We start from the raw sequence: 26523 nt of genomic DNA on the forward strand, positions 1-26523 counted from the left end.
AAGAAAGTGAGACAGGAGAAAGAAGAGAGGTAAAAGAGAAAGAGAAGAGTGAGAAGGGAAAGAAAGTGAGACAGGAGAAAGAAGAGAGGTAAAAGAGAAAGAGAAGAGTGAGAAGGGAAAGAAAGTGAGACAGGAGAAAGAAGAGAGAGAAAAGAGAGAGGAAGGAAAGAGGGTGAGACAAGAGAAAGAAGACAAAGGAGGGAAAGAGAGTGAGACAGGAGAAAAATGAGAGATAAAAGAGAGAGAAGGGAAGAAGAGTGAGACAGAAGAAAGAAGAGAGAGAAAAAAGAGAAGAGTGAGACAGGAGAAAGAAGAGAGGTAAAAGAGAGAGAGAAGAAATCAAAATTTTATGGAAATAAAAAAATATTGAATTTTTTTTATTAATCATATTCATGATGAACAATTCTTACATCACATTAGATAAGCTCTGGTTGCTAAGCAACAAAGATTAAGGCAGTCTATGGCCAGATCAGTGGCATGAGTATAACAGTATACTGGGTTTATTGGTACCTGCTGCATTAATCCAGTTATTGTGGCTCAGCCAATCAGAATGTAGAACTTGTTTTATAATTATTTTATGATGACCCTCACATTTTGAAACTTTACAAGTTAACGCTATTTTTTAAAGAAGTATTATATGATTTTCTCCCTTCCTCAAATCCATATTTTTCATCACACTTTGGTATAATGAGCTTCTGTTACTCTCACAGTGGAGGAGACTCTGGTCCTTGTCGCCATGAATCCAGAATCCCCTGAGGCTGACGCTCTCATCTGTGCCTGCTGAAGCACCGGTTGCCTTCTGGGCTGCTACAGGAAGAAGGGCCTGGCTGAACAGGAAGTGACCTCTATTTATGCCTACTTGGAGCGAGGCTGTGTCTTCAACCTGATGGTCGTCTTATTGATTACACCATTGTCTCCCTTCCTGCTGAAAACAGAGAGTGAAAAATAAAGTATGACAGAGAGGAAGGAGGAACAGCACGCATCATTGTTACCGAGTTACGGCAAATACTCCTAAATTTATATTTAGTGCGAAATACATTAATAGCACTCTTTGTAAATGTTTACGATAAATGCCATTAAAAAAATGAGCAAAAGCACAAGCCAAGGTCTGCAGAAGAACCACACAAAGTTCTCCAAGATGCATACACCAACCTACATGCAACCTGATGCAAATTCTGTTTTCTTGCTTTTAATTTCTTTATTTTGTCTTGCACAAAACAACATATCGAGAGTAGCCGTCGGAATCCTGTGAACTCTAACTGACACCATGTTGGACCAAAAACACACTAGATATTGTCTAGTCCCTCATTTCATACCCTGAGGAAGATAATATGATGATTCAGGCCAGCTGGAGCTGCTTTTTAGACTCGTCTCGTCTGCTCTCGGTCTCTGTCCATACAACTTAAATTATTTTTCCGATCCCACTTTCCTCCACTGTCCTGCATGCTGGGAACAGCAGGATCCGTTTAACGCCTGACTGGAAGATAAGAGGTCAAGCAGGAGGCCTCAGATAAGAGCGCACACGCTCACACTCCTGCGGTCAACACAAACACCAGCAGCAGTAAAAAATTCTAAATAAATCCCCAGGGTTTTCCTCTTCCTTTGGGCCGGTGTGGGGGCTTCAGGCAGCCGAAATCCAGGGAAAACACACACACACACACACACACACACACACACACACACCCTACTCATCTTTATCAGTGTCACTCATTTAGCATCTTTTAAAACAGCACTTACACTTTATTAAAAACTGTTACACTGCTTAGTCTGACAAGTAAGTAGCCGAAGCCTGAAATAATTCACATAAACTACGCTAGGTAGGGTGTGGAAGCTCACTATTTTGCACCCTATACACTGTACGTATATATAAAATGACAAAAACTACTAAAATAAGCCTTCTAAAAAAACGTTGTGCTTTCTGTAAGCATACAATATGCTTGCTGGGCAGCTAGAAAACAACATCCAAGCACATGCTAGCTAAAAACAACAGCTAATGGTTTTAACTAGCTAGAATATAATAACTTTAATAATGCAAAATGACTCGAGAGACATAACTCTAGAGAATAGTTAGTTGTTGGGCAACTGGGAAAGAAGGAACTAGCTGATCAATGATGCTAACACAATCAACTAGCAAGAACAGAACCGTTGTAGATGGTTTATAACATAACGTAAAGGTACGGGGACAGCGGAAGTGAGACAAAAGTATTGCAAACATCAACATTTACCTCAGATATGGAGGTTAAATGACAAGAAAAACGATTCTATCGAATTATAATTGCATTATACTGAAAATGCAGTTAGCACTCTAAACGCTTTTCCTTCAGCAGAGTTATCAATACTATACCAAATGTCATCAGTATGTGTCCCACAGTGATTTAAAATCTTTTTATACCACAACTATTTGCTAAAGGCTGCTATATTGACTTTATTTAACGAAGCAAACATTACAGCTTTTATATTTACAGCTCATGCTACACCGTGTAGTGTTACACGGCAAGACGTAAAACACTAAGCTGCACGAGGATACAATGATGGATGGACAAGCATAATGACCTGAAATGGAAATTTGACATACTATTTAATTTTTTAGCACACACACCCACACACACCCCCACACACACACAGTTGTTCACTAAGGTGGGGCTGCAACACAATACGCTATTGTACTGTAGGTTCAGCAGAGTTGCAGCCATATGGCTTTGCAATCAGTCCACATTTATAACGGAGCTCTTAAGTGGTTAGCCGTCCGTCCGTCTGTCCCCACACACACACACACACACACACACACACACCACAGATGTAGGTCATTAATATAGAAGCTATGGTGCATGATGTGAGCTTTGGAGAACATGTACAATTAGCATGTGTGTGTGTGTGTGATAATATTATATACTACTGCCTCATTCTTTAGTTTTTCTCACTTTTTCTCTTTCTTCCTTTGTTTTCTTGAGCAGAGAAACAGAAAAGATATCCAATGGGTCAGTTTTCTCCACATTGTAGTATCCTTTGTAATGTCATTACAGATTAAATGCTACGTGTAGTGCTGTTTAGCGTAGTGCTAAAGCTCAGTTTTGCTAGCTGGTAAGCTAACCCCCTTATAAAAACACTGAAAATAGGATAGGATATATTTCAAAATAAATATTTTAAACATGTTTACATGTTAAAGTGTCTATCTGCGTTTGTACAGTAGTGATGTTTAGCTAACTAGCTTATCCTGAGGTAACCATGTACTTTTATTAATTAAACTTTTATTGCATTTGAAGAAACTAGCTTAAACTGCTTCAATTATTCCAAGCTTCGGAGGCAATTCAAATATAGCAATCACCTCAAATGAAGTGTTAATAATGATTATAATAATAATGATTGGCTGTCTCGCTGATTTGGAAATATACTGTTAATTCCAAAACTAATAGCACCCACGAGGAGGATTTTCAATTAATTGTTTATTCAATTTTTAATTTTATACAAAGACTTACACCGACCAGGCATAACATTATGACCACCATTTGCTGCCCCGTCATACACTGTGTATTCTGACACCTTTTTGTCAGAACCAGCATTAACTTCTTCAGCAATTTGAGCAACAGAAGCTCGTCTGTTGGATTGGACCACAGACCATGACCCTGTCGCCAGTTCCCAACTGTTACTTCCTTGGACCACTTTTGATAGATACTGACCACTGCAGACCGGGAACAACCCACAAGAGCTGCAGTTTTGGAGATGCTCTGATCCAGTGGTCTAGCCATCACAATTTGGCCCTTTGTCAAACTCGCTGAAATCCTTACACTTGTCCATTTTTCCTGCTTCTAACACAACAACTTTGAGGACAAAATGTTCACTTGCTGCCAAATATATCCCACCCACTAACAGGTGCCGCGATGAGGAGACCATCAGTCTTATTCACTTCACCTGGCACTGCTCATAATGTTATGCCTGATCGGTGTACATGTGGCAAAATGATAACAGATAAAGAATTAAAATCATTCTTTTGTAAAGATGATGTTTGACATAGTGTTCTCCGTGGCTGCTTTCCAAACCACATGCTACGGTTTTAAACAGTGAGTCTAACACTGCAAACACTACTTGCTATTCAGTATTATAGTTTTATATTCTGACACACAGTTTAATACAGTGCCATGCGGTCTGGAACACACACACACACACACCATTATATAGCCAACACTACTTGCATGTATTACAGTATTATAGACAAACACTGTGGACAATGATTGCATTTACATCACTGTACAGTAGACACCACCCTGCTACATGTACCCTACGAGAACAGCACATATCCTGAGGTAAAATTATTCTCGATTTGCATTTATAATGATAATACGTATTCATACATTTGATTCCTTTAGGCCTGCTCACATACTCATCAGAGTACTCTACACATCTGAGGGATTAAACGTCACACACACACACACAACAGACGTCAGAAACGTTCCAGTCTGGTAGGTTATTATGTCAACCTGAAAAATGGTTCATGGCTAGACAGCACAGTGGAGTATGTGGTAGTGCTGCCACATAGGAGTCACCTCCAGGGTTTGGACCTGAGCTCGGGTTACTGACTGGGAAAAGTTCTGCATGGTCTTCTGGTGTCTGTGTGGGTTTCACTATGAGTCACATTGAGAGTGTATTTCCCATCTGTGTGAGTTCCATCCAGAGTGTATTTCCCATCTCATGCCCAGGATAAAGCTGAATAAAGGATGATTTGATGGCTAGTGTAGTGGATAGTCTTGGGTCATGGGTCCAGGGTCGCTGATTAGATTACAAAACATGTTAATAGGTGGAGTGTGTGTGTGTGTGTAAGAATGCCGCCTTGTGACAGACTGGTGTCCCATCCAGGGTGTATTTCTTTCTGCCTTGTGTCCAGTTTTTCCCAAGAATGCTTTGGATGCAGTCTTCCAAAATAAAGTATATGGAATGAATGAATGAATGAATATTGGGTGGTGTGACTGAGGCAAAATCCCTGTCAGAAAATCTCAGAAATCCTCTCTCTTTCTCGCTTTATCAACCATCGCTCCTTCCCGAAGGCCACTCTCCCTTCCTTCATCTTCACAAACTCCTGCTCACTGCCACTCCAGTCCCCCTGATCGTGTGTGTGTATGTGTGTGTATGTATGTGTGTGTGTGTATATCCTGTATCTACGACCCCTGTTTCCTTGCCGAGGAGGAAGACGGGAGACAGCAGAGCAACAATGCCAGGAAAAACCCTCCAGAGATTAGAGCGTAAAAACACTGCACAAATTAACGACAAACAAACTCCTGCAACTCTCTCACTCACACGCGCAAAATGTGCACCATTACGGGGGGGAATTACGCTCCATATACACACCCCGATACAGCCAAGACACAAAGCTGGACTGTAATCGCGAGCTTAATTACAACGTGACCGTAAAACACTCAGGGTGTAGCCGAGGTCCGATCTCACAGCACGCTTTCCTCATTAAATGAACTGAGAAGAAATTTAGGTTAGAGATGAATTAATATCGTTGTTCACGTGCACACAGAATGCATTTTCAAGATGAAATGTCAGGGAAAACCAGTGTGTACGATGAAATAATAATCAAAATGTTTAATATAAAGAGTAACAGTAGGTAACTGTTAAGCTAGTCAGCCCCAATGAAGACCTAATATTTATTGCTATATACCTTATGTCTTGTTATGGTCCAATTATGTATCAATGCTTATATATTTAGGTAAATTCCAAGCTAACACACACTGTCTAGCATTAATATTAGGTTCTAGTTTCAGAATGATTTTGGATTCCAGCTAGTGAAAAGACGTCAGGATGCCATCTTAGCTTGCCATAGTCTCACATTAATCGTGGGCATGACCTTGTTGGATCTTTCACTAAACAAAAATTAAATTGTAGTGTGTTGTCCAAAAAAGTTTGACAGCTTACACGTTAAACACATGCAGGACAGAGGTCAAGCGTGACCGCTCGTTCATCTCCAAGTCGGTAAACAGGCAAGTCCACTTCCTGTCTGCTCCTGACAGCAAAAGCATCTGTTTGACCTTCGACCTTGGCTAATTTCCCTTAAGAAACACACCTTCGCACACATGTAGTCTGTTTTCTACCTTTGTGGATTGTACACTTTACAGCCAAAAGTATGCGGACACCAGAGGGAGCATCGCAGCCATACAGTATGTGGTTCTTCTTCTAAACTATCACAAATTATAGTTTGCACACAGTTCTGCAGAATGTCTTTGTGTGCTGTAGCTTTACAATTTCATTTCCCTGGAGTCCACACATGACTATGCCCCTGTGCACAAAGACATGGTGTGCCAAGCTTGGAGAGGAAGAACCTGGAGAACTTTGTGTGGAACAATCTGACCTTAAACCTAATGAACACCTTATATACACACCACTTTAACAGGAAGAGCTCTAAACTGCGCATTCACACAATGATCCAGTCTTCAGTTCATCTGGCAATGGCATAATGCAGAAAATCATCCACACAAAGGGTCTGGAAACATCACAATGTGACCATTGACCACGGAATGGTTTAATGAGTATTGGGACACAACAATCTCTAGAGTTTACACAGAAAAACAGAAAACATCCAGTGAGCAGCGGCTCTGTGAGCGGAAACGGTCTTCTTGATGAGAGAGCTCAGAGTAGATAGCAGGAGAGACTGAATCAAGCGGTCAGGAAGGCCACTGTAACTCTTTATATCCATCATGAGAAGTAAAGCATCTCACTATGAACATGTAAAACCCTGAAGACCAAATCAATTCCATTCAATTCATTTGTATAGCGCAATGGACATTGTCTCAAAGCAGCTCTACAGAAAGTTAACTATTTTATCACTATTTTATCCCTAATGAGCAAAGCCTGAGGCGACGTTGGCGAGGAAAAAAACTCCTTGAGATGATATGAGGAAGAAACCTTGAGAGGAACCAGGCTCAGAAGGGAACCTCAGGTCCAGAAGGTCCAGGGTTCGAATCCCCGGGGGCCTTTCTGTGTGGAGTTTGCATGTTCTCCCTGTGCCTGCATGGGTTTACTCTGGGTACTCCGGTTTCCTCCCACAGTCCAAAAGCATATACATTAGGTTGATTGGTCATTCTAAATTGCCCATAGGAGTGAGTGTGAGTGTGTGGTTGTCTATCTATATGTGTGGCCCTGTGATGGACTGGTGACCTGTCCAGGGTGTACCCCTGCCTTTTACCCAATGTGTGCTGGGATAGGCTCCAGCAGATCCCTGTGACCCTAATTAGGAATAGAGCGGGTATAGAATACAGATGGATGGATGTTGCAGTCCCATTTACACACACTCTTTTCCCATGATAAAAACGTATGATAAATGTGAAGAACGTGAAGAATGTGTCAGCATGAAAGCACCTCTGGCTCAATTTCAGCTTTTAGCTGTAGGCGAAATTCATGACTGTATCAGGGTGTACCTGCGGTCAGGAGGTCAGAGCTACTGTATATTAGCAGCATCAAGCTGAAAAGTGCTTTAGATTAAGTTTGTACCAAAAAAAGAAAATGTTGGATATTGGTCCACACATCAGATATTCAGATATTTACCAACACATCTGTGGGAAATTTTAATGTACTCATGATGTTTGTCTCATTTCCTCCATCACTGAGCCTTGTACTACTACCAACAGGAGACACAGCAGACAGGAGATTATGAACTGAATGAATAAATAAAAAAGCTGATTAGTGGAGTGTTAATCCCTCTAGACGCTCCAAACATCATCTGCTCTTACACCCAGTCTGAACAAAATGGCAGACGGATTGAATTGTAGCTGAACGGTGGGGACTGAAAGAAATGTTGTAATAAGGAATGCCAGAAGATCGAAGATGTAAATCATCGAGTTGTAAAATTGTTGACAGGGTGATGTGAAGGGCAGTGAGTGCAGATTATCTGCAGGGGTTTCCGAACGTGTTCCAGCGTGCTGTCTTAATAAATCTAACGCTCCTTCCTATAGCATGTGTTTGTTGTATTGGGTTGTTAGAAGAATTATCATTAATACTACTATTATTACTACTACTAATAATAACGTTATTACATTTTGATTACATACTGTCTGACATTTATATAATGTCCAAGTCTCAAGGTCGCTGTTCACACACATGCGAGAAGGAAGTGCGATCAAGAAGTTCCTGGGTGATGACATACCATAATTTTTGGGCTTTGGGGGCCACAGTGTCTGAGCAAGGGTTGAGGGCTATAGGAACTCAGGTGTATGTCAATCACTGGAATCTATACAACGAAGCAACATATGCTAACATTTTTGCGGGCGGGTGGGCAGGCGGACGGACGGACGGGCGGGCGGGTGGTTGGATGGATGGATGGGTGTGTGTTTGGTGTCCCGTGATGGACCACTGTCCCATCCAGAAAAAACACAAATTTCCAATTTTTCTTTAGTTTTTTAGTTTCCATATCTCCCTCACCACACATGGCAGGTAATTACGTGAAAACAGGACGTAGGAAGTAGCCAGTATGCGTAATAGGACTGGGACTGATCTCGTAAAAACCTGCCCAGAAAAGGACAGGAAGTGAGCGGGTGCTAGCTGAACGACAGCAGAAGGAGAAAAAAAAGAAAGGAGAGAAGTCTATTCAAAGAGCAGAAAGGTGTCAGTGTGGCATCGTGAGGATGCACATCCGCTACACCTACAGCAGGAGGTGGGGGCATTACGGGCTAATAAATATCCACCAAGCTTCCTCTTCCTCCGCGGTTTAAAGACCTCTGTACGCCGACCATCAAAGTTAAACCCATAACAGAGTTACTGTGCAAGTCCATATGTTATAAGAAAGAGGAGGCAGTGCGGTCACAGGCATGAAAGACACACTGTTCACCAAATCTCACTAGGCTCCGCCCCAAAAATTGGATGCTTCACAGATAATAATAGAAATTGTGAAATGTGTAAAAATGTAATAATCACTGCTATTCAGGGTCATGCTGGATCTGGAGCCTACTCCAGGAGTATGAGGTGGGAGAACTTATCCCACATGTTCACACACAAGGAGAACAGCACAGATGGTATCCTGAGCTCGGGATCGAACCGAGGGCTTGCAGCTGGGAGGTGAAGCATAGAAGTTTGTCTTCAAGTATATATTTTTTCTCTCTGCAGATGGATGACACACTGCTGATTCAGCAGAAGTGAAAAAACAAGTGAATCATCTTGGTGCTGGATTTCCTTTTCCTTCTCTAAAAGTGAGACGGGCGATAAATATAATCTATTGTGATTACGCTGATTAATCAGGAGAGGCAGCTGCACGGCTTCCTTAGAGATGGAACAGAAACTCAGATGAAGAGTACCTGAGTCAATATACAAAACACTACATATGGGAAATATATTACCAATATGGACTTAAAGAACAGAAGGTAAAAAAATCCACAAAGAAGTAAGTATTTTAAAAATGTAGATGTAAATTAGTCCTAACATGGTATTCTATTTTAACACTTTAAGCCACGCCTCCTACATGAATGTGATGCTTTAGTGAACAGATGAAATACACCAAACTATAGCTTCAAAATAAATATAACAAGTAATAAAAATGAACCCAAGCTCGAAATCTGCCTTCTAATATCTTGGTGCCATATACCACAGTACACATTCAGGGATCTAGTGGAGTCCATGCCTCTACGGGACCAACACAATATTAGGCAGGTGGTCATAATGTTATGCCTGGTCAGTGTATGACAATATTTTATAAGACATCATTTATTCCTTCATCCATGTTATATACAGCTGTTCTGCTATACACCAGTTACATGTTTTGTTTGAAGCATTATTTATAACGATATCAAATATTAAATTATTTCTATGTTATGACGACGAAGTATTGAGTGTGTATGAGGTCTTGAGACTATTAGCATGCTGCTGGCTGTGTGCACATAAAAATTTGCAGTGTGTGTGTGTGTGACATCCGCTAAAGGATGCAGTGAAATGCTGGGAAAGGAGCGACATAGAGGACAAAGAGAGAGAGAGACAGGGAGAGTGGAGAAAGCCAGCACCGTTCAGATGCAAATCTTGACACGGAGCCTAAAGAGTGTGAGAGGACCAGGTGTCCGGGGGAGGACGATCCACACAGAACACTCTTTCACCTCTGCCATCCCTCACTCAATCTCTCTTTCTTTCCTGCCTGATTCCGTAACGACGCAGAGGCTTGGCGTGCATCGGCTCTGAGCGAAATGAAACAAAAACGGCACAATTTCAGGATGTGAAGTAAAGTAATGATAATAAAAACTTACGGGCTCTTTATTACAAGCTCATTGTTAGTGTACGGTTAGTGAATAGATCACATCCTTGCACCTGCACATCATCCTCTAACCTTCTGTTAGTGTCTTATACACTCTTAGAATATCTAGTCCTGCTCCAGTGATGTACAGGGTAGGAGGGATGCCAATGTATATATACACACGCAGACAAGACCAAGCAAAACATTATGACCTAATATTCTGTTGGTCCCCCTTTTGCTGACCCGTCATGCACTGGGTATTCTGACACCTTTCTATCAGAAGCAGCATTAATGTCTTCAGCAATTCGAGCAACAGTAGCTCGTCTGTTGGATCGGATCACACGGGCCATCCTTCACTCCCCACGTGCATCAATGAGCCATGGGCCATTTGACCACTGTTCCTTCCTTGGACCACTTTTGACAGATGGATTAAATACACATTGTGCAGTGTTCTTGTTCTTACCTGTGTTGAACTGAGCTTAACGGTGTCTCTAAATGAAGCTCGGACACAAGAAGACAGAAAAGCCTGGAGGTGCTTAGAAACATCTCTTCATTCATCAGAAAATCACAAAGATGCAGTTCCCAAAGTATAAATCTATAGTGTCCAGATATGGTCATGCTGTACAGTAGAACGATACAGAAAATAGATTTTTATCATGAAAATACGTTCTGTTTATCCGTAAACGGTACAAGAAATAAGACAAAAGTGCATCAAACTCCAATGACACACATCATTATACAAACAGCTGCTTTCCCATTAAGACTACATTAAAAGATGAACACACACTACTCATTTTCAGCACATTTCTGAATTTATCATCATTTGGTAAACGTCTCAATCCACAAAGAAAGATTTCCCAAGTGTGCACTACTCCCAAGTTGCCAAAATTTACGTTTACAATTAAATCAAAGCCTTTCTTTTGGCCATTACGTTATATTTGAGGATCTGCTGTATGCCGATGATCATAAGTTATATGAATTACACTACCTATGGTGATTGAATTCTTCTTTCTGATTGGTCAGAAGGGATGGATTAAGCTTTTTCGACAGCTATAAGGGTTATATTAATGCATTGTTTCCATAGTAACACTGGAAGGAGTCTACCACCATCAGGACCGGTGCTATTTGAAATTCACTGTATCAAGCTACTCTTTTCTTTATCTATCTTTAAGGAAAAAAGAAGCCTGTTTATAGCTGCTATAACCCTAAGTGAAAACAGGAACCCGTTTATTACAGGGATGTTCCACACCATTAAATGCGACTATAAAGAGATAAAAATCACAAGGTGTTGTGCTTCAGTACATTAAAAACGTCGTCATCGGGAAATCCCTGTGGTATAAGAGGAATAAAACACTTCATAGTAGTTTGATTATTTTCCTAAAACAGCGCATCATGAAGTGTTTTAGTTTTTTTTAGTTATTAGCATGCATGATATTAGGGGGTTTGATCTTTTTGAAAAATTATATGTTAGTCTTGTGTTTTGTTTGGATAAAAGTCACTTGAATGGATCTTATATCAGGATAAATTCACTACATGAATTAATATGAAAATGAATTCACGTCAGAAGCCTCGAGCCCGTGTGACGTGAATACAATTACAGCGTAAATGTGTGTATATACATATCAAGTGACGGCCATTATTGGTAAATACAGGACAGTATAGTTAACACATTATGCTGTGTGATATATATATATATATATATATATATATATATATATATATATATATATATATATATATATATATATATATATATATATATATATATATATATAGACGTGTATCTACTCGTGGACTGATATGGTGTTGGTTAAAATGGAAGCACATGCATTCTGCAATGCTTTTGGAAGAAAATCCGACATCCTAACAGTCCACTGCCAAAACAGAAGCAGCTTCATTACCAAAAAAATCAAAAGGTCAATCTGATTGGCCTGCTTGTTAGTTTGGCACAAGTCTATAACCGTCCACAATGACTAGAGCGCTTCACCTGTCTCATTCACATGCTTTTTTTAACGACCGACCTGATCCTAATCTAAAATGTCTTTTTTGTGCAATTTAATAATTACAAAAGTTGTTTAAATGGTGTGTGTGTGTGTGGGGGGGGGGGGGTAAAAGAGAGAGAAAGAGAGAGAGAGAGAGAGAGAGAGAGAGAGAGAGAAGAGAGAGGGAGGGAGAGAGAGAGGGGGCTTCAGCACTGTTTTTCTTGTTTAGAGAGAGAGCGAGAGAGAGAGAGAGAGAGAGAGAGATGGAGGGAGGGAGAGATAGAGAGAGAGAGGGAGAGATAGAGAGAGAGAGAGAGAGAGAGAGAGAGGGAGGAAGAGAGAGAGGGGGGCCTTCAGCACTGTTTTTCTTGTTTAGAGAGAGAGAGAGAGAGATGGAGGGAGGGAGAGATAGAGAGAGAGAGAGGGATGAAGAGAGGGGGGGGCTTCAGCACTGTTTTTCTTGTTTAGAGAGAGAGAGAGATGGAGGGAGAGAGAGAGAGGGAGAGAGAGAGAGAGAGAGAGAGAGAGAGGGAGGAAGAGAGAGAGGGGGGCCTTCAGCACTGTTTTTCTTGTTTAGAGAGAGAGAGAGAGAGATGGAGGGAGGGAGAGATAGAGAGAGAGAGAGGGATGAAGAGAGGGGGGGGCTTCAGCACTGTTTTTCTTGTTTAGAGAGAGAGAGAGATGGAGGGAGAGAGAGAGAGGGAGAGAGAGAGAGAGAGAGAGAGAGAGAGAGAGGGAGGAAGAGAGAGAGGGGGGCCTTCAGCACTGTTTTTCTTGTTTAGAGAGAGAGAGAGAGAGAGATGGAGGGAGGGAGAGATAGAGAGAGAGAGGGAGGAAGAGAGAGAGGGGGCTTCAGCACTGTTTTTCTTGTTTAGAGAGAGAGAGAGAGAGAGAGATGGAGGGAGGGAGGGAGGGAGAGAGAGGCTCTTCACTAAGCTGTTTGATTTGCAAAAAAGTCATGAAAATATGTTAAATCAGAGCTGAGAGTTTTACTGACACCAGATCAGTACATCAGTTTCTATTTTTTAAGGACACACTGATTTGTGTTGTGAGATTATAATGCTGAATCACACTGTACTGAATCTGATTTATTCCCTATATTAACCATGAGTGTTGAGTCCTCTGTCTGCGTGCTTAACGTTCCTGTAATCATTATTTTATTCTAAATCGTACTGACTAGAAGTGACACAGCAGTCATGTTTGGTCCCCTTATGAGTTTTGTATATATATATATATATATATATATCTATATACACTAAAACACTATAACGTGCGGATTTGAGTTCTTGAGGTCAGGCTGCACCCCCTAGTGGTCAAACCCGGTGAACTGCAGGCACAAAAGCTTGCACTTAATGAGTCACGTGCCTAGTTTGTTTTCTATCTATCGTTTATGCGACATTAAAAGTAACTATAAATGGATAAACAGTATGACGTTAATATCGTTATTTAATAAATAAAAAGTGGTTAGTGTTGGCAAACTCCTATGAGAGGAATGGATCACTTCAGGACATGGTGTTATGGGGAAAATAATAAACATGCAAGCTTGATTATTTTCCTAAAGCAGCATGTCCTGGTGCGATTTATTCCTTATCTAATATATATATATATATAGATACCAAGAAATGGTCCCTCGGCTGAAGCTGTGTTACGGGAATGCATTCTCTCAACATGACAAGATAAGTCAAACTAATTCCCAATAAAAGCGCCTCCCAATGGAACTGATAATGGCATTACATCTTAAACTGTCACTAATGCGAACACAGCTACTTACACACAACCTTGTTTCTCGAACCACTTTTCAATATACTGATAAGCAGCTCCTGTACAGCAGCCATGCTTTTAGCATAGACGACAACATTAAGCTTCTAAGATGCCTGGTGATGAAGATTTCAGCCCTTTTATGTCTCCATCACACAGTGATGATGTTTCTGAGTCTGTGTGCATGTCTGTATAAAGGCACCGCATTTTCCAGACTCTAAGTCACTCTCCTCCTTTTGTCTGCTTAGGGTGAAAAATTTATATACTGTATGCGTCCCAGCTGTTTAGGTCTAAAAACACTGCTAAAATTACAAACTCCACCTCTTTTTTTATTAAAGTGTTTGCCTCTGAATTGAGGCTTCGGTGCCTTCTGCTGGTGTATTTGAGTTGATTTTCCATTAGTGTTGCTGTATCTGAGAAGTATTAAGCATTGTCAATGTTATCATTAGCAATAATTGTGGTAGTGTCCCGGCTTGCTCCTGAAATCTCACCACTATTAAATAAAAACAATGCGCCTTATAATCTGGAAAATACGGTAAGTAACATGGCTTTCACATAATCTTGGTCCTTGAGGATAAAAACAGACCATAGAAAAACCTCCCGAATGAATTTCTTCATGAAGCACATGGATGTGAAAAACAAAACCCCAGTGTTTGCTCACATTGCATTCTGGGAAGTGCAGTTCGATCACACCGGATGCGGAAACCTGAGAGAGGGCCGTCTGGACCAGAAGTCTTCAGACGCAGTTAGTAAACATTCACATGTCAGAATGATCGCCATGTGGCACTCTACAGGTATGTGTCGTGTTCTGTGCTGCTCAGACTCGGATTAGACGCCTGAAGACTCGTGTTCTTTAGCAGAGCCTGTGATTGGTCGGGTAAAGCCTGTTCCTGCACTTCCTGGTCCTGATTGGTTGTGTCGAGTGAGGAGTCTTTCTTGTTCTTCTTTTTATCTGCCTTGCTTTTCTTTTTCTCCTTGTCTTCAGAGCTGTTGGTGATCTGCGCCGGCTCCACCACGATGGTGGGTTTCTGCTGCAGGTCCTGTCGACTGGGAGGCTCAGCGGTCATGATAGCGCGGGCGCCATGCATTCTGGGAGGAGATTTACAGTGCAGTTCTCCGTGTGTTTCCTTCCAGTGTCGCAGCTGGGTGAGATGCTCCTTCTCGATGTCTCGCTCAGACAGCGGCAATTCCAGAATCTAGAGGAAGAATCGAGAGACTAATTAATGACCGATGCTCTCCTTATACACCGAACAGGCATAACATTATGACCACCTGCAAAATATTGTGTTGGTCCCTTTTTGCTGCCAAATCAGCCCTGACCCATGTATTCTGACACCTTTCTGTCAGAACCAGCATTAACTTCTTCATTAATTTGAGCAACAGTAGCTCATCTGTTGGATCGGATCAAACGGGCCAGCCTTCGCTCCCCACGTGCATCAATGGACCTTGATCGCCCATGACCCTGTCACCGGTTCACCACTGTTCCTTCCATGGACCACTTTTGATAGATACTGACCACTGCAGACCGGGAACACCCCACAAGAGCTGCAGTTTTGGAGATCCAGTCATCTAGCTATAACAATTTGGCCCTTCGTCAAACTCGCACAAATCCTTACACTTGTCCATTTTTCCTGCTTCTAACACATCAAAATATTCACTTGCTGCCTAATATATCCCACCCACTAACAGGTGCCATGATGAGGAGATAATCACTGTAATTCACTTCACCTCTCACTGCTCAGAATTTTATGCCTAATTGGTGAATATCATGTTGATGAGGTCTGGAATCTACATCTGTCAGTGTAGCCTCTGTGCCTGTCAGTGTTAGTGAAGGAGGCGTGGCTTGATTATAAACATGATATTATGCAAGCATGTGTGAACAAAAAAGGTCTAAATCTACAGCATGTTTTCTGCTTTATGGCTATGTCTATTGTTAGAAGTGCTACACAAATAAAATTGAAGTGAAATGAGTTAAATGCACCTAAAAGGTATTTGAGGAGAACTTCAGATCATAAATATCTTCAGGTCTTTAGCTAGGCTGAAGCCACACGGCAGAACTGAAACTACAAAGCAGAGCAGAACTGTATTATTGAACACCTCAGCCATGCTTTGCATAGATCAACTGGAAACAAAGAACACCACAGGAGGCTGCTTGTGTGGTTTATGACCTGATTTGCATAACACACACGATACGGCAATCTGAGTTCAGTCGAAACATCAACAGATTATAAATGACCTCGAATCAAATGATCCGACGCGGGTACAAGACGAACGAAACGACTGTTCGGATTTTTTGGAAAGCATATCGTAAGTTGGCATCAGGCGGGCGGTATTTGCACACTGCCCACTAGATGGAACTGTGGGGTTACCTGTTGTGTTTTGGAGCCAGGATAAAGGGGTCATGACCTGCCTGCATGTGAAAGGAAACCATAAAGGGTCTGAAGCAGCTTTAGAAAAATGTGATTAGCTGATAATGTTAACACATCTGTTCACAGTTCAGACTGAGCGTGTGTTGGAATGTGAAAGTAGAATGCGAAGATTTCAGATCCTCTTTTGAGAAATTAATGCAAGAGGGGATTTCAGATTTCACAGTGTGTGTGTGTGTGTGTGTGTGTTGTACCTCTTTAATAAGAAAGCCCTCCTGCATGTAGCGCGGCTCTACGGCGCGTAGCCTCTCCATCGTCTCGTACTGACCCTGACACGCCTTGAGCTTCTCTTGAGATCCCAGCATGCACTTCAGAAGCACCAGGCCCACACGGAAAATGACTTTGACTCCTAAACAAACACAGATACACAGAGCTGGAAATAAGTTCCTAAATCCTAAAACAGCTACTTTAAAAAGTGAGCTTGGGAATTTTGCCCACACCACAGAGACAGAAATAACTGATACAGTAACTGCATGCAACAAAGATGACATATCACACACTTTCGCTTTTCACACTATGATGTTTTGTCAGGAAATCAGTAACGCGATATGTCATCAGCAGGAAACTCTGGGACCGTCATGAAAAAAATATATACTTCAGATGCAGGGTTGTTGACTGCGTGTGAAGTAAACTGGGCGTGTGCATGTGTGAAACATGCTGAAGGGTGAGAAACCAACCTTCGCAGAAGAAAATGTCCCAGACGCGCAGCACTGAGGACCACGGCAGCGTGCGAGAGAAGGCGCACATGAACCACTCTGTCATGTAGAGCACGGGGTCGATCTTGTGCTTCTTCAGGTGCCGATGAGCAACAGGAGACACACGCTTCAGTAAAGAGAACAGGATCTCTCCGTCAAGCTGGATTGCCTCCTACACACACACACACACACACACACACACACACGGCAACAGTACCATATAAGCAGACAGAACAACTGGCTCACCATCATGGATCATGGTCAGATATAAATATATTTAATACATGTGCTGCATGGATTTTTCTTCATGTTGTATTACAGAGTATTCACACTACCAGCAATCAGACCATAAAAACTGTGTTTATTATTATTATTAGTTAATCATTATGGTAATCTCATGACATGGGAGCGATTGGGCAGGAGGGGCAGAAGGCTAGCACATGCTTGTTAATAAAGAGTGTTCAAAAAAAACCTCTAGTGGGTTGATGTTTGACCAGTCTGGACTGTGATGAAATGGTCTCTTCGAGACGTACTTGTTTATGATCAGTCAGTTATGCTGAGTCAAAGCTCTGGTAATAAACAGCTAAAATCTGCTGATCCTCTTAAGGGGCTTGAACTTTACACTCGGAGACCAGTCATTTCACCTTTTGTACTTGTGCTTGTGTGTGTGTGTGTGTGTGTGTGTTCTCTCACCAGGCCTGCACTGTAGTAGCCAGGCAGATATTTCTCACAGATTTGCACAAGACTCCAAAATGCATCCTAAAGAAAAAACAAATAAACAAACAGATATATATCAAGGGTATGTAATCAGTAATTAATAACACTACTTCATTTCACTATATGGAGTATGACACAATGACACACACACACACACACATACCTCGGCAGGCATATGCATGAGCAGCACGGCAGCAATGGGAGCCTGAGCCTGGCAGTAACCCTCCTCTGGCCGGTAAAGTGTGTAAGCCTTCAGCACTCGGAACAGATCCTGCTGCCTGCATGCAAACAGACACACACACACAGAGTCATTAAGGGTTGGTTCTGCTTTGTCGCCTCCTTGTGTAGTGAACAAACACACAACATGCACACATAAACCTAAACTTAGTCAACACACACACACACACAGTCATTAAGGGTTGGTTCTGACCCATGTCCTCCTCGTGCAGCGAACATCTCGTGAAAGGGAAACTGACGATGAAGATCCTTCTCGATCACATCCACCCATTTTGGGTCTCCACATTCACTGTCCAGTTCCTAACACACACACACACACACACATACATACAAAGAAATGAGCAAAAAGAAGTATTCTTGATGTATGAAGAAGAATCAGTATGTTCTGTGTTAAGTGTTCAGAGTAAAGTGACTCGAAGCTGGTTTGATGTTTAAGAGATTTAGTGTGTGATCACTCTTTACCTGGAACCTGCCCAGATTCTGCTCTCTCTTCACCTTTCCTCCAGACAGATAGAGCCAGGCACGTCCCCTCAACGACGGAGGAATGCCTTTCTGACACCGCAGCTTTACCTACACGCAGTCAGGTTTTTAATCATTCCACACATCATGCTATCGTCTAGAACATTAATCTAAGAGCCTTGAGTTCTACTGGCGTATTATGAATGTAGCAGACAACACAGCTATCCACTGACTTCTTATTTATTTAGTGTAATGATTAAAGTTTATTTAATCCCTAAAGGTGCAATGGGGCAATGGTGTTCAAAATAATGCAGCATGCATCTTTAAACATAGACAAAGTTTCTAAAACAATCACATCATGACATATTATACACTGATCAGGCATAACATTTTGACCACCGCCAGGTGAAGTGAATAAGACTGATGATCTCCTCATCATGGCACCTGTTAGTGGGTGGGATATATTAGGCAGCAAGTGAACATTTTGTCCTCAAAGTTGATGTGTTAGAAGCAGGAAAAAATGAGCAAGTGTAAGGATTTGAGCGAGGTTAACGAAGGACCAAATTGGCCATCTCCAAAACTGCAGCTCTTGTGGAGTGTTCATGGTCTGCAGTGGTCCGATCCAACAGACGAGCTTCTGTTGCTCAAATTGCTGAAGAAGTTAATGCTGGTTCCGATACAAAGGTGTCAGGATACACAGTGCATGACGGGTCAGCAAAAGGGGGACCAACACAATATTAGGCAGGTGGTCATAATGTTATGCCTGATCAGTGTATTACACACCATGACAAAATCCATTATTGTGACACAAAAAAAGTTATAACTGGTACATTTGTGTACCAGTACACCGAGTGTGTTGGTGGGCGTGGCCTAATATTCTAATGTGCATGCTTGATTGACAGCCTTGTCCAAGACGGGTGTCGCACCCTGGCGCCTGGAAAGGCATGAAATGTTTATATCATTAACCTAATTACACATTAATGAAGCCTTTATAAACACTTGATGTGCTTTTGAAATAAACAAAACTGACTGTGGGTGGAGACAAATCTGATGCTTTGCATAATAAAGCAGAATTATTTCAATCAGTTATTTATTTGACGATCCTGATTTTTATTCATAAACCAATCCTGACACAGCTGAGGATGAAGACTCGTTTCTCCATCTAAAACGAACCCAATCACGAACACTGCCCTAGTGTCACCATGCGTCAGCTTACCTTCTTGTGTTTCTTGCTCATCCACTTATCCCAGCTGTTCAGCATATCCAGCCACTTAGCCTCTCTCTGTCTCAGCACCTCGGGAGGGATGTCCTCGGCTCTGTGGGGGACGCAAAAACCCATTGATCCTCTCTTACATGCACACGTTTTTGTGATACAACATTTACATCACATCACCGTATAGAACCACATTTTGGATTTCTGCGGAATCCAAAAACATTGCAGAAAGTCAGCTGCTACGGTCAACTTCTTATGACTAAAGGCTAGTTTACATGTCTTTCTGCCATTATCATGAGCTGCATCTCTAATCCAAATCTCTGGAACTTGAAACAGAGATGAAGATGATGAGAGGGGTTTTTTCCCCCACCATGATGAAAGGAAGTTCAATGCTAACTTTAGTAAAGTTACCCGGTTAGTGTTAGTACTCAATACCGGTCTGGAATAGTATATAAGGATGTGATTTGAGACACAACACTAGATAGATTACTGAATTGTGGACAGTGTCCTTCTAGACACACAATGGCAGCCATCACATCTTAAGGCAACGTATATGACTGACTAGCATCAGTCTGATTGACATGTTAGACAATCCACAGGAGACAATCCTTCAATTTTGTTCATTCCTTGAAAATTTGAGGAAAGAAGAACTTCTATTTCACCTTAAAAGTGTGTTATTGATTCACATACGCATAAACATCTACTTTAATATCGGCTTATTCCCACTGTCGGGTTAGGGAAGGTCATGTTTCTCAGTAACGCTCTATCCCCCTGGGCCAAGTGTGTGTGTGTGAGAAAGAAAGACAGGGAGATATCCCATAGCTTCTCATAATGAAAAGCAGTCTTTATTATACACACCCTCAGTGTGGAGCTGTGACTAATCACATCAGGAGCTGTATGAGTGGGAGAGCATGGAAAGAACTGCACCACCACCACCACCATCATCATCATCATCATCATCATCATCGAGACATCATAGGGGTGTGTATAACACTGCGACTCCAGTGCGTATCTCAACACGATCAACATCTTCACTGCTAATTTCCTTTCACACTGAGTCATCCTGTTAACATCACTTTTTGCACAAAATACATCTGTACCTCTGCTGTTCTTCAAATAGTTCCATTCTATGTGATGATATACTCTCTCATCACACACACTCACACTAACTCATTTACTAACATTCACTCACTCACACTTCTGTCTGAGGCACAAAGAAAAAACTAAACATGCTGGGGGGGGGCAGAGAGAGAGAGAGAGAGAGAGGGAGAGAGGGACAAAAGCGAGAGAAAGAGAGGGGGGAGGGGGGAAGGGAGGAATAGAGAGAGAGAGAGAGGGACAAAAAGCGAGAGAAAGAGAGGGGGGGGGGAGGAAGAGAGAGAGAGAGAGAGAGAGAGAAGGAGGGAGGGAGGAAGAGAGAGGGTACAGGATTATGTAATTAGTAAAGGATTTTGTTACCATATCATGCTTTTTTTGTTCCATATATTTGTAACGTATAACATAACAGACAGAGAAAGAGACAGACAGAGACACAGAGAGAGAGATAGCGACAGACAGACAGATAGAGACAGAGAGATAGACAGAGAGAGCGAGAGAGAGATAGGCAAACAGAGAGAGAGCAGAAGGGAGAGAGAGAGAGAGAGACAGGCAAACAGAGAGAGAGCAGAAGGGAGAGAGAGAGACAGGCAAACAGAGAGAGAGCAGAAGGGAGAGAGAGAGACAGGCAAACAGAGAGAGAGCACAAGGGGGAGAGAGAGAGACAGGCAAACAGAGAGAGAGCAGAAGGGGGAGAAAGAGAGAGAGAGAGAGAGAGAGAGAGAGAGAGAGAGAGAGAGACAGGCAAACAGAGAGAGAGCAGAAGGGAGATTGAGAGGAGGGAAGCCTGAGTCTGTGATCAGAGAGAGAGAGAGAGAGAGAGAAAGAGAGAGAGGTCATGTGACAGGCCCTCTCTCTCTGTGAGCGTGGATTAACAGAGCTGGATTATGAGCCTATCAGATTATAGGACAGTGGAGGTGTGTGGACACACTGACTGATGATACTGACAAAAAACAACAACAACCACAACAACAAAAATCGCAGACTGCTTACGGCACAAGAGGACCATCATTGTGGCCACACACAGGAAATACACTCTGGGCACACTCGGGGCAAACAGGAAGCCCTGAGCCGTGGAAAAAAAAAACTTTCCCCTTGTTCTCCTTCCTCCTCAGTGTACTTCCTGGAACTTAACTGAACGCATTAAAACCACGAGAGAAGAGAAACTCGTATCACACTGACGAGGGGCTCGAGCTGAGAGAGGCTTTCTGGTACAAGCAGTTTACATCTGATCATGTACACAGATCCGGAAGGAAGAGAGGCGGGATGAGGAGGAAGAGGAAGACAATACTGTGATGAGAATGAAAGAAGGAGGAGAAATGAGGAAGGAAAGAAAAGACGAGTTAAACAAAGTAAACATGAGAGAGGAAAAAGAGGGAAAAGGAGGAAAGAAGAAAAGATTAGAGTACTGAACATAACACTTCAGTGAGAAATAATGCTGGTGTATGGAAGCAGAAAAATAAACACTTGATAAACACCACAGCACTGATAACTATTACTTCCAGATGTTGGTGTTTATTTGCTGATAGGACTTCTAAAAGGTTTTATTTCACACATTCACACGTTTAATAATTCCGTTTTTAGTGATTTTATAGCTGTGTGATAGCCAGTGTAGCTAACGTGCGTAGTTCTAAAAGTAAAATGTTTCGAACCGAGTATGTCTTGTTATATGTGATCACTGGAACAAGCAACATACATTATGGTGATTGAATATTTGAGTAAATGAACATACACCGATCAGGCATAACATTATGACCCCCTGCCTAATATTGTGTCGGTCCCCCTTTTGCTGACCCGTCAAGCACTGTGTATTCTGACACCTTTCTATTAGAACCAGTATTAACTTCTTCAGCAATTTGAGCAACAGTAGCTGGTCTGTTATATCGGATCACACGTCAACCAGTGAGCCTTGGCCGCCCATGACCCTGTCGCCAGTTCACCACTGTTCTTTCCTTGGACCACTTTTGATAGACACTGCAGACCGGGAACATCGCACAAGAGCTGCAATTTTGGAGACCAGTCGTCTAGCCATCACAATTTGCCCCTTCGTCAAACTCGCTCAAATCCTTGTCCGTTTTTCCTGCTTCTAACACATCAGCTTTGAGGACAAAATATTCACTTGCTGCCTAATATATCCCACCCACTAACTGGTGCCATGATGAGGAGATCATCAGTCTTATTCACTTCACCTGTCTCTGGTCATAATGTTATGCCTGATATGTGTATCAGCACTTGTGAATATAATTATTTCTTCTTATTTTTTAAAAATGTGAATCTCTGAGCACTTTCCTCTACCCTTCAGGTGACTAGTGTGTGGTTGAAAACACGCTGTTGTTCTTGTCTTAACCCTTTCACTCCATTTGAATTGGATTTGTTTAGATTGTGCAGGGTTACACGTGAACACAGATTAACACTACTTCACAAGTGTGCCAGGCAGTGGATTTAAAGAAGTCAGCACAACATTCTCTTTCTGCATGATCGAGGCATTAGACGAACTAGGAAGTGCACGTGGAGTCCCACAAGGGTGTAATATTCCTGACAATAACATTCAGTTATAACCTACAGACATGTGACTAAACCTCATGAGAGCTCTTGTGGCTGCCGAACCTTGTGATCTACACTGAGCGATAGATAGTTAACCAACTTCCTGCACACCTAAGCCTTGCCCTTCTTCTCCTCGGGAAAGATTATAACATTAAATCAGCCGCTTACGATTAGAGCTTGTATATGTGTTTACAAAATATTCCGATTCCATTTCTTGGAAAAGAAAGAGTGGTACTTTCTTTGCTCTGTATAATAACGTTATAATATCGTACAGCACCACAAAAGGGTTTAAGGAAAATAAGGAATACGGTGGTCACTGATCTGATAAATACTGCCCTTTGACCGAACCGTCTGCAACACGCCCTCCGTTTTTTTACCATTCATAGTAAAATGTCATTGGGTTTGTATCGGCACATTGTTTCCGTGATGAGTCAAAGACTGCGAAAAAGACAAACAAAACATTCTGCTTTCTCTCTCTCTCAGGATCCGCCTCCACTTAAACTGGACGTCCCAAGAGCTAAAGCTGGATCTTTCGGAGACTCCAAAAGTCAATGGATTTTTATTTTTATTGAAATATCTTCTACTCAAGAGAAACACACACTATATGACCAAAAGTATGTGCACCCCTGACCATCATACCATGTGGTTCTTCCACACACTGTTGTGTGCTGTAGCGTTATAATTTCCATTCACTGGACCCAAGAAGCCCAGACCTGTTCCAGTGTGACGATTCCCCATGTACAAAGCAAGGTCCATAAAGATTAAAGAGTGTCCTGACCTAAACCTCAGTGAACACATGAACTGGAGCACCGAATACACCCACAATCTCCTCACCAAACATCAATGTCTGATCTCACAAACACTCATGATCACAAATTCCCCACAACCATCATCCAACGTCTAGGGGAAAGCCTTAGAGAATGGAGTGTATAATAACAGCACAGCTGGAATGGGATGTTAAACAAGCACATAAGTGTGAGTGGTCAGTTGTCTACAAACCTGTGGCCATATAATGTATATAAAACACTTCCTAAGTCTGAAAAACAGTTCTGTCCACCAGCCTTATCTTGCAGAAGATATTAAGACTAGAAGCACAAACCCTGTACATATCTAAGAGTCGTCTTATATCTAAGAGTCGACCGCTTTTAACTCCACATCCATGGTGACAATACTGTACAAGCGAGACATCCTGGAACACACCAGAAACTTCGACAGCCGCTCTGCTGACCTCTCACTTGAGCCTCTCTTCGTGAGAAGGAGATCGGATACAAACGTGGAATTGTGCAGGACACATAACAGACCATTCATAGTGAACACACTCGCCTTATAAGCCTTTAATTACCTCCAAATGTTAAATTGAATTGAATCCTGTAAAGTCCAAGCCTTTGCTGGTGACAACAAAGCTGCGCTGTTTGGAAACCCACTTCAGTCATAATAGCAAATAGAAGATCATCTCTAACGTCTGGTTTCTGTATGGAAACGGCTGAAGGCTGAAGCATCAAGGACTAATTCACTGAATCACTAAATCGGATCTGACCGTTAATTCACCACTGTTCCTTCCTGGGACCATTTTTGACAGATACTGACCACTGCAGACCGGGAACATCCCACAAGAGCTGCAGTTTTGGAGATGCTCTGATCCAGTGGTCTAGCCATCACAATTTGTCCCTTAGTCAATCTCGCTCAAATCCTTACACTTGCCCATTTTTCCTGCTTCTAACACATCAACTTTGAGGACAAAATGTTCACTTGCTGCCTAATATATCCCACCCACTAACAGGTGCCATGATGAGGAGATCATCAGTGTTATTCACGGCACCTCTCAGTGTCAAAACAAGACAGATGCTGGACGATTGATCAGAAGGTCATGAGTTCAAATCCCACCACCACCACCAAGCACATACTGTTGCACCCTTCAGGTACCAAAGGCTCTTAACCCTCAAATCCTCACATGTGTAAATGAGATAAATGTCATTTGGTCTGGGTAAATCCATCTGCCAAATGGCATAAGAGTAAATGTTCTACTTGAACACCAATTCCAATAAATTTGCAGCCTACTTTCAGTCGTAAGTAGTAGTCTTTTCTAAGCAGTAAAACCTTTGATTTGTCATAAAAGTATTTTATGTTGCAACAGAAAAAAAACGTGCGCCAAGAAATCACAAGACTAATCCCTGAAGATCCCATGACCATCAAAAGACAGGAGCCAAGGGAGCAAAACTGGCCATGCAGTCCAGAAAGGACAGGAATACTCTCTCTCTCTCTCTCTCTCTCTCTGGAGATGCTCTGATCCAGTGGTCTAGCCATCACAATTTGTCCCTTAGTCAAACTCGCTCAAATCCTTACGCTTGCCCATTTATCCTGCTTCTAACACATCAACTTTGAGGACAAAATGTTCACTTGCTGCCTAATATATCCCACCCACTAACAGGTGCCATGATGAGGAGATCATCAGTCTTATTCCCTTCACCAAGGGAACCAAACTGACCATGCTGTCCAGAAGGTAGAGGAACACTCTCTCTCTCTCTCTCCTGTCAATCACAGTGACTATAGCCAATGGTAGATATCTGTAAGCTCATGTATGCAGAAGAAGATGGATAGCGTTCCCCTCCGAATGTGTTCTGCTGCCCTGTCATGCTGTTGTCTCATGAAGCATCACGATATGGTACAGCGACAGTGTGTGACCAGACTGCACCATAAGAGATCGAGAGGTATAATTAACGACACCTCCCATCCCCACCATGGACCGTTTGTATGTCTCCCATCAGGAAAATGCTACACAGGTCTGCAATGTCACACAAAAAGACTAATGAAAGGCTTTTTAATTTCAGCTGTATTCTAGGTGTTAACTACCAGCTTCCACATAAAACTAAAGATAAGCATTAGAAGCCAGACTATACTGAACCGTACATTACTGCAATTATCTGCAAGTACTTGCACTTTACTGCAGCAGCCCTCCTGGGGGTCCAGCGGCAGGATCCCATTGCCACAGCCCGGGTTCGAATCCTGAGCAGTGAGCTTAACCAGCCACTGAAGAGTTAACTCCCCGTGCCGGTCCCAAGCCCAGATTACTTCAGGTTGCGTCAGGAAGGGTATCCGGCGTAAAACCTGTACCAAACCGAAACATGTGGACCAAATGATCCGCTGTTGGGACCCTAAACAGGGAGCAACCGAAATAACAACTCGCACTTTACTGCAG

At 42.2% G+C, this 26523-nt stretch overlaps 1 protein-coding gene across 2 annotated transcripts in view; it reads right to left on the reverse strand.

Annotated features, from left to right (window-relative positions):
- Nucleotides 1–426: 426 nt before the first annotated feature.
- LOC131367292 (TBC1 domain family member 10A-like) overlaps nt 427–26523 on the reverse strand; it is a 28997-nt gene continuing 2900 nt past the window's right edge. The window contains exons 2-10 of one of the 2 annotated variants that reach the window (XR_009206921.1): nt 19692–19791; nt 18479–18586; nt 18210–18316; nt 17943–18057; nt 17756–17821; nt 17045–17234; nt 16562–16716; nt 14603–15137; nt 427–922 (exon numbers count right to left, since the gene is read on the reverse strand). Coding sequence is in view for 1 of the 2 variants with exons in the window: in XM_058412622.1 (XP_058268605.1) it covers nt 14730–15137; nt 16562–16716; nt 17045–17234; nt 17756–17821; nt 17943–18057; nt 18210–18316; nt 18479–18586; nt 19692–19791 (1249 nt within the window). In the remaining variant the exon portion in view is untranslated. Of the gene's footprint in view, nt 923–11953; nt 15138–16561; nt 16717–17044; nt 17235–17755; nt 17822–17942; nt 18058–18209; nt 18317–18478; nt 18587–19691; nt 19792–26523 lie in introns of those variants that run through there. The other variant, XM_058412622.1, reaches the window with a different exon arrangement.

Source organism: Hemibagrus wyckioides, linkage group LG16 (genome assembly GCF_019097595.1).
Source record: "Hemibagrus wyckioides isolate EC202008001 linkage group LG16, SWU_Hwy_1.0, whole genome shotgun sequence".
Classification (NCBI taxonomy): Eukaryota; Metazoa; Chordata; class Actinopteri; order Siluriformes; family Bagridae; genus Hemibagrus; species Hemibagrus wyckioides.